Here is an 8,866-nt window from a genome sequence, read left to right as displayed (position 1 = left end):
ATGTTACATTCAGCTAAAGAACAAACTTAAAAGTCTGTTAAATACGGTCTTATTAAGCTCTGTTCGATACGTACTCTAACCTCTACGCAAGTCCGTCTGAATGGGCACTTAGCCAATTGCGTTCGATCGAGTCTGCGCGACGCTCGCCGTGAGTCGCGATCTCGCTGTTTTTGTTATGAAAACGATCAGCTGTGAGAGAGAGAGTCCTGAGGATTTTCGTCGCGCACCGGTTACACGCGTACTTCGTCCGCGGCGGGGCAAAAAGTTTTTCGATCGAAACGAGACGGTGACGTTCCTCCTCCCGCGCGAATGACGAACGTCGAAGCGTCGAACGCGCCGACGACGATCCGCGTCTCGTCCGCGACCGCCGACGTGCGAGCCGCGCGCGGCAGCGATCCGCCGCCGACGTGAGCGTGCGGCGATCTGAGCGATTGATCGTTCGCGCGGGCATCTCCGCGCGACCGCGATTAATCCGATCTCCGGGGTGGAGGTGGTGGCGGTTTCCCGGTGCTTCCGTAGCACCCGCTCGGTGGACCCCCTGCCGCGGGAGTCGCGCCGCGGGGGATCGCAGGGCGGCGAGGAACGACGGCACCGATTTCCCCCTCACGGTGCCCCGTCGTGGGAAAGGCCAACGTCGACACACACAGATGATAACAACCGCGCACACGCTCGTCCCGCGTGAAGTCCCACGAAAATGGCCTCCTCGGAGATTGACGATTTCTTGGCGGGGCCACTCGTCACCTGGGTGAGTCCTCCTCTCGGCTTGGGAAACTCGCTGAGAAAAGTGTGACGAAATTGTTAAGAAATCTCCACCGTGGCTCGATCACGTTAATCGTAATGTCTTCTTTGTCGCTCCAGTTTGCTAGCTGTTTGGAGAACCCCAATGCGTTGGCGAACTATGAGGACCTGGTGGACGGGGTCTTGTTGCACAGTGTCTTCCTGCAGATGTAAGTTCTTTGGTGTAAGCAGAGGACGTATCGAGTCATCGATTTGCGTTTGCCATTACGGAACGTTTGTGTTAAGATGTAATGTTTGGTATTTTTATACTTGTAGCAATCCGGAGCCGCTGCACGACGAAGTAGCGCCGTCCAACAACAATCCCGTGATCCGCACGAAAAACTTGAGGACCGTGATACAGAACATAAAGCAGTTTTACGAGGAGGAGTTGGATCATGTGATCTTAAAATTGCCCGACGTCGCGAATTTGGGAAAGGAGCCGGAGTTGTACATAGCGGATATGAAGTTGCTGCTGTTGTTGCTCCTCGGATGCGCCGTCCAGTGTCCGAATAAGGAGAAGTTTATTACCAAGATAAAAACTCTGCACGTCGACATGCAGCTTGCGATAGTAGAGTGCATTAAACAGGTATTGTATCAGTCTTAAAATAATTACTAATCAAGGCAGATATTACTGAGATTATATCAATGAAATTTGTAATAATGATGTACAAATCTTGATGTATTCAGGTCACGGACCACCAAGACATAGTCATTACGCAGGATGGGATGGAAAATGCAAATATGGGTTATCTGTTTGTCCAAATCAAAAAATGGATCCAAGAATTGGATTTATATCGGGAGGTACGCAATTTTCTAATTATCTATTGGACAATTGCTTTATTTGTACATTTAACGTACATCTACAGTTGTTTTTGGTATTACAATTATGATATTACATTTTGCAAAAACAGAAATGGAGGGACACAGTGCTGGACGATAGCGTTGAGCGAAACGATTCGTCTATCAGCGCGGAATCCGAGGACATAAGTAAGGTGCAGCAATCTCATCCCGTCGCTAAAACGGAAAGAGAGGATAGTCATCATTATGCGGTTGAATTGGCCGACTGGAAGTCTAGAGTTCGGAAACAGCGTCAAGAGTTGTGCGTATCTTGTAATTAGCTTTCTATTTCTAGCTTTCTGTTTATTTTATTATAAAATGTTTAACAAATCGCAGTTTAATTGGCGAGAGGCTAAACGAAATGAGTAGAAAATGTAGAATAATAAATGATTTCTATTAGTTGCATTCATTTAAAGAAAAATTATGTTTTTTACATTAAAATTTACATGATACTATGTATTTTGTGCCACTAGATATCTATTAGTAAACGTTTTATTAATTCTTTTATTAATATTACAATTTTTAAAATAATGTGTACAATTACAAACAATTGTTAAAAAACTAACGATATTAAATATGGTAATGGTGTTTAATAAATCGTGTTTACATATAACTTTTACAGGGAGGAAAAAACGGAAGCTCTACTCGAATGTAAGGAAGAACTGGAGCATAACAAAGCGTTGCTCGTAAAACTAAGGCAAGAGGTAATGTATATTGAGTAATTCAAGTTCTTTGTAGCAAATATATAAGGTACATAATTTCAGAATCAAGAGTTGATGCACGAAGCTCGTACCGCTAAATCGTACAGGGATGAATTGGATGCTGTGATTGAAAGGGCAGACAGAGCGGACCGTTTAGAGATAGAAGTGACGCGATACAGAGAAAAACTTACGGACATCGAATTTTATAAAACACGGATAGAGGAGCTACGCGAAGATAATAGGTAATATTTTTAACTTTATATCTTCCGTGATACTCTAGCAATACAATGAGTGAAGTGAGGTGTTATACATTCGACTGTTGTTGTGCATTTAAGAGTTTTAATGGAGACCAGAGAAATGCTCGAAGAACAGTTAAGCTCATCGAGAAACAGAGCCGACAAAGTATTGGAGCTTGAATCTGAAATTATCAAGTATAAACAGCTACTCAACGATATGGCGTTGGTAAGAATTCCAGGAATATAGTATTACTTAATCTATAATATTGTGCATAATAAGATATATGTAGTAAATTTTGAAAATAATTTACAGGAACGTGCTGCTGACAAAGAAAAATATCAGGAGCTCGTTGAGGAAAATACGCAGCTGCATCAGTTGACAAAAGCCGCCGCCAGTGAGGCTGCATTAGCTGGATCTAGCGACTCTGAAGAACCAGGTAATATCGCGTTATAAGAAATTTTATTATTAACGAAACGATATTTAAACGATTTTTTAAATGAAGATGTTAAAAATGACATTTAATTAACGTTTCTAGTGCACAATGATAATAGACTGTCCGAACAATTAACGAGCAATGCTCAGGCACGAGCGCTAAAATTGGAACTGGAAAATCGCCGTTTAAACACTTTGATTGATTCGCTGAAAGAGAGTTCATTCCATGAAAATTCCTCTCGCGTTTTGGAGTTGGAAAAGGAGAAGAAGAAGCTGTCGTTGAAGATTGAATCATTGAACGATAATAAAGAAAGACTTACGCAACAAAACACCGACTTAGAATTAGTCTGCAAGCAAGCGTTGGAAGAAAATAAGAAACTTCAGAACAGTCTTAAAAATCAACGAGCTTCCTTCGAGAAGCAGCAGCAAGAAGTCCAGGTACGTTAGATTAAATTACACTTTTCTAAATATTTCGTTTTAATATTGACGGATTTATTATAATATGTCTTTTCTGATGAGTTAACTATTACGTCTTTTTTCTTACTATATTTATAGACCCATCACGTAAAGATGATGGAATTGGAAAAGAATTATGATACCGCGGTGAAAGAGAAGCAACGTGTTCAGCTGTTACTGGAGAGCGTGCAACGACGCGCTGATGACTTAGAACGCACTTTGGAAACGACAAATCAAAAAGTTGAGGAATTGAAGCTCATCGAAAACAATATCAACGATATCAACTCTAAATGCCTCGATCTCGAAGCAAGGCTAACGGCGACCGAGAAGGAGAAGGACGCCGCGCAACGCGACATTCATAAATATAGAGAAACAATTGAGGTGATTATTAATAAAATTATGAATATTATGCTGCATGGATATTATGGATGTTTAATGTTGACGTAAACATTTTCGTGTAATATTTTAGGAGAAAGATGTGGCCTTAGACAAAGCAACAAATTCAATTGAAGTCTTGGAGAGGAAAGTAGGACAACTTGAACAGGAGTTGCAAGATTGCGTTACGCAGATATCGAGGTATGTTTGAGGAAATCTATTATTTGTGTAATAAGTTATCCGTGATAACTTTGAACGTCACAAAATGGCCTTTGTTCTAGATTGCAAGAAATTGAGCGATCCAGCAAAGAACTCGACTCACGAGCGGCGATCGATAGAGAAACTTTGGAGATACTTCAAACTAATCTCGTCGCAGAAAAGCTGAACAATCAACAGTTGTATACGGTTTTGGAAAAACTCGGTCTTAGCGATAATACATTGCTGTCCCAACCTCTGGAGACCATATTGGAAAGGTATGGATAAAGTGATATCAATGCGGAAAGAAATTCTATTTTTTTTTTGCTAATTCGTAATTATATATTTGTAAATTTATTTGTTGCAGAATTGCCCAAATACCAGAGGTGATCAATCATATTAAAAAATCCTTCGTATCGGAGAGCAGTGAGGAAGTAACGTCTGAATCCGCATCTTGTACCGACAAGGAAAGCGATGTTAATAAGACTTTAGAGACCATGATAGAACCCTTAAAGGTATCTGCATTTACAATAGAACATCACAATCGTTTGTGCTCGCACTTCATATTATACTTTATTATCCGATTTTAGAGAGAACTGGAACACTTCCAGATGAAGGCATCCATGTCTGAAACAGCAATGGAGCATTTATTGTCCGAGAATGCGAAACTCCAGGTTCACATAACGACGTTACAGTCGCAGAGCAATTCGCTAACCGCGCAACACACCGCGCTCCAATTGGCCAATTCGCAACTTGTCGCGGAGAAAGAAGAGGTATTTGTATTTTGTTTTTTTTTTACTTGCGGTGTAACTTTTAGTAATTTTGAATGAAATTTTACATCGGTATTAACCATCACTTTTGCATGTCTAGCTCCTGAAAGAACGTAGCACACAGCAAAACGTGTATTCCGCGCTGCTTCACGATCAGAACACCTTGCAATCCTTGCACGAGCAACTGAACAACGAGTACGAGAATCTACGTCGCGAACGCGACGCTCTTAAGTCGAATTTAAGAGACGTGAAGAATGAAAACAGAACGTTGCGCGAGACTTGCGAGAGACTGGAGGCGAGAAGTGAAACACTGCAATCCGAACGGGAAGCCTTAATTAACAACACGAAGAGCTTAAATAATTTGCGAGGAGAACATTCGAAGTTGAAGGTATCCATTTGTAGAGATATAAGTAAAACATTTGATGTTGTATATAAATTTTGTTTTAATGATAATTTAAAATGCAAATGTATTCTAGGATGACTTCAGAAACTTGTATACGGCGAGCGAAAGATTAAAAGCGGAGTACAGGAACTTGCAGGATGATTATAGGAAGAATAAGATCGAGATGAACCGCCTGAGCTTAAAGCAGACGGAAATGCAGGGCGAACTTAGCGTCAAGGACGAACAGTGCTCGGATCTGAAGTTAGAAGTCAATAGCCTTCACGAACGATGTGATGTACGGATATTATAATTTTATAACCATACTACAATTTATTGACTATTGAGAAATACTATTGATTACGAACTTTCGTCCTTTCCTTTCTCTTTAAAGAGGCTACTGGAGATGAACTCTGGATTGGATAACGACAGACGTTCTTTGATGGAGCATATAAGCTTGTTATTTACACAATACCACGAACTTTTAACACATTCGCTTCAAGATAAGGAGCATTATCATATGGAAGAAAAATTGTTTGCGTTAGTATAATAGCTTATTATTCTTCTAAAATATCATACTTCGAGTCTTTTGAATTATGTTAATAGTTATTATTTCTTATTTATCAATAAATAATTTTTTTTAATGTATATACGTTGCAGGGATAAAGTTAATCACTTGTACAGACAAAAAGAGAAGTTGGAAGACAAGATTATGGAGCACTACAGAAAATTGAACAGCTGCACTACCAAGAAGTACGTGTTTAGTATAGAAAATTATTAATTTTATAATTCATTATGATTCGTTAAATTTTATATAAGGAACAACTCTTATCATAAATTATACATGTATGTATTTTTAATACAGGAAAGGTTTTGGGGCCAGTCTAGTTCGCAGAGTCAGAAAAGCCGGATCGGAGCTTCTTAATAAGGTAAAAAACTAATTATATAAAATATACTATATTTACTTTACGTAACATCTTTCCGATCTTTGATTTTGCGGTTTAATACATCTTGTTATACCTTCATAATTCCTAGTTATTTCTAAATGTCTCAATCAAAATGACAATGATAACACTTGAATTGTTTACTAGAATCGACGTTCATGGGCTGAAGATTCGAAACAATCGGACAGTAAAACGTACGAGTCGGACACAGGCGGGAACGATTCAGACGCGAGCACTGACGATTACCATTTACCTGGTAAATAATTTTTTAGAATATAAGAGATGTTTAATTCATCGATTACTGACAAATTGACAATAAAATTTCTATTTTTTTTGTCTTTCAGGACCGAGCAGAGTTTTTGGATCAGACGCGCTTGGGCATGCGGGAACCAGAAGAACGGTGTATTATACTGACGATTCCCCACCATCATCCGCTTCTTTACCTGTAAGGAATACAATAGTATAAAACATTAACAAATCTGTCGTATTGAAAAAAAAGTACAATGTTCATTAAGGAAATCTTTCAAACGCAGACGGAAAGGCTGCTGAGCGAGTCCTTCCAGGAGCAAGGAGACAACGCCGCGCAGATGGAGACGAATTTAAAACCGGAAACGCAAGTCGAGTCACGTCCCTTCTTGATCTACAACAAAGTATCGGCGGTCATAAACGAGTCGAAGAACATTGGCAGTCCGTTGAAGGATGTAGCGCAAGATGAGGCACTCGCGGAACCTCCCGCCGACAAAGAGCCAAAGACCGGCAGTCCGATATGGTACGAGTATGGTTGTGTATAAACTTCCTCGATGCTTCCATTAATACGTCCGAAACAAAAAGAGAGAAAAAATAGTGTTTTTATACGTATATTCTCGTAATTTCCAGTTTACAAGAAAGCTTATGTATAAGCATCCCTCCACTGCATTTTGATGCGTATTTTTTCCTTGTTAGTGCATTAAAAATCTCACTATTTTGTACTCTCTAACGGACAAAAACTAACGCAAAATACGAGTATATACTATTCAAAAAAAAAAAAATCGTGAAACCGTTTTACAGAAAGTATTACATATACTAAAGATTTATATTTTGTAGCTTTAGTAAAACGAACTACCATAATTGCTGATGCGATCGCTCCCGAAATTACAAAGTAGACTTAAGAATAGAGCGCCTACGAGTTCCTAAAAAAAGCTGTTTGTGTTAAGATAAGTCTCTAAAAAAATACTTTTATCATTGACTCGATTTGCGAATTTGTCGTGTTTTTTTTTATCTCGTGTGTTTTCAGGTCCAAATCTTTTTATAAGATTTTGAGAATAAATTTCATTCGCGAGTAGAAGGTACTGGCTGGATGTGATTCATAATTAATTTATGAACGATCCTCTCGAGGATGATCATGAAAACATGAGATAAAAGTGATCAAATTAAAGCATTTAATTATAGCGCGCTTGCCTTTATTTAACGTTTAATCGATTTTATTTTTACATATGTACATTTACATACTTGTCGAAGTTTTCTGTTATATATACCGTTCACAGCTAGCTAATGCCACGTATTTACCTACTATCGAAGTGTAGGTAGAATTTCTATGTTCATATTCTTCAGAATGTAAGATATAACTCTTCTCATTAATAGACGCCAAGACTAATATAGTTGACAAGAGCTTATGCTGATAGTAACACAGCATAAGCATGCAATTTGCTTTTGCAGGTTACACCGATTACCTCTTTACCGCTCGACTTATCACATCGATGTGTAAGCTAAACAGATTATTTTCTACATTTTGATAACTTATACATTTTATAATGATTGTGTATGCGCTAAGTATATGTAGATATACGTCTTCTGTGTCTTACAAGTTTTTGTCAAGTGAAATCATGCACAAGAACATAATCGAGTACTTAATAATTCAGTATTGAATAATCTCTTCGTCTTTTATCGTATTCTTGCTACTTCCGAGCGCTGCCTTCTAACGCTGTCTTCCTGCAGAACGCGATACGAATCGTCACGATCGGTGCGTGATACGTGATTTATATTTACAATTCCGTTATTGCATATTGAATAAAAGTAAGCACTTAAAGTGATTAAAGTATTCCCGTTTTTGGGCTTGTCATAATTTATCTGCAATAAATGACAGTAAGTTAAAGCTGTTAAAGCATTGAAAATGTAAAAAGGATACTTTTCTTTTCGCTAAAAGAAAGTATTACGCGAGAGAGGACAATGCTTAATAATATTTAATCGAAATATATTTAAAAATAAAAGAATCGCAATAGAAAAAACAGAAAATGATATTTTTTGCAATTAATTAAAATTATACAATTATTTCGAGTAATTTGTAGAAATGATTATTAGCAACTTCATACCATTGCCCTCCTGCTGTCAACTTCATGTTCACCGACGTGCGCCTGTAACGTGACGTTGGATATGCGATCTTCATGAAGCGCAGGCAGCAGAAGCGCAGACGTGAAGGTGCTACAGATGGTTACAGACGGAACATTGTCGATACCTGATGGTGACAAATGCAAGTATCATTGAACAGAAAATTGCATTACATTAATGCTGAATGCAGCTGATCGATTTTTTTTTTATATCAATATATTCGAAGAAACTGTATATTAGCTATTTTCCATTTTCGCATAATGGTTCTATTTATAAGATGTAGAGTTAATTATTTTAATTACTAAAAATGCCGTTTCTTGCCGAAAAAAGTATATGACAGTGATCTTTCACAAATATATGGGCATTGTTACATTTCTCGATCAATCGGATATTACGATT

General features: G+C 38.4%; 1 protein-coding gene and 1 long non-coding RNA gene across 2 annotated transcripts; one reads left to right on the top strand and one right to left on the bottom strand.

Moving 5' to 3' along the window:
- Nucleotides 1-578: 578 nt before the first annotated feature.
- LOC105452737 (girdin) lies at nucleotides 579-8,172 on the top strand. Its single transcript, XM_011694117.1, has 23 exons — nucleotides 579-745; nucleotides 859-947; nucleotides 1,054-1,363; nucleotides 1,465-1,578; nucleotides 1,689-1,876; nucleotides 2,237-2,318; nucleotides 2,379-2,557; nucleotides 2,651-2,777; nucleotides 2,865-2,988; nucleotides 3,088-3,422; nucleotides 3,540-3,821; nucleotides 3,910-4,016; nucleotides 4,097-4,288; nucleotides 4,378-4,525; nucleotides 4,601-4,783; nucleotides 4,881-5,168; nucleotides 5,257-5,457; nucleotides 5,554-5,699; nucleotides 5,820-5,912; nucleotides 6,025-6,088; nucleotides 6,251-6,359; nucleotides 6,448-6,548; nucleotides 6,637-8,172. The coding sequence occupies exons 1-23, from the start codon at nucleotides 695-697 to the stop codon at nucleotides 6,892-6,894; spliced, it is 3,771 nt and encodes a 1,256-aa protein (XP_011692419.1). The 5' UTR covers nucleotides 579-694; the 3' UTR covers nucleotides 6,895-8,172.
- Nucleotides 7,521-8,858, bottom strand: LOC105452738. Its single transcript, XR_974774.1, has 2 exons — nucleotides 8,452-8,858; nucleotides 7,521-8,209 (listed from the first exon to the last, which is right to left on the bottom strand). It is a non-coding gene; the product is annotated as an uncharacterized LOC105452738 (long non-coding RNA).
- Between the last annotated feature and the right edge of the window lie 8 nt (nucleotides 8,859-8,866).

The sequence above is a fragment of the Wasmannia auropunctata genome, unplaced genomic scaffold, assembly GCF_000956235.1.
Source record: "Wasmannia auropunctata unplaced genomic scaffold, wasmannia.A_1.0 LD336026.1, whole genome shotgun sequence".
Classification (NCBI taxonomy): Eukaryota; Metazoa; Arthropoda; class Insecta; order Hymenoptera; family Formicidae; genus Wasmannia; species Wasmannia auropunctata.
Note: the sequence above shows the minus strand (reverse complement) of the source record. Positions and strands in the feature narration are given on the sequence as shown.

Bases quoted from the DNA above. Each gene is read 5' to 3' on its own strand.
- LOC105452737 (XM_011694117.1), top strand. From the start codon at position 695: ATGGCCTCCTCGGAGATTGACGATTTCTTGGCGGGGCCACTCGTCACC. The intron at 4,289-4,377 runs GTATGGATAAAG...TATTTGTTGCAG, and splicing joins CTGGAGACCATATTGGAAAG to AATTGCCCAAATACCAGAGG. The intron at 6,089-6,250 runs GTAAAAAACTAA...ATTGTTTACTAG, and splicing joins GATCGGAGCTTCTTAATAAG to AATCGACGTTCATGGGCTGA.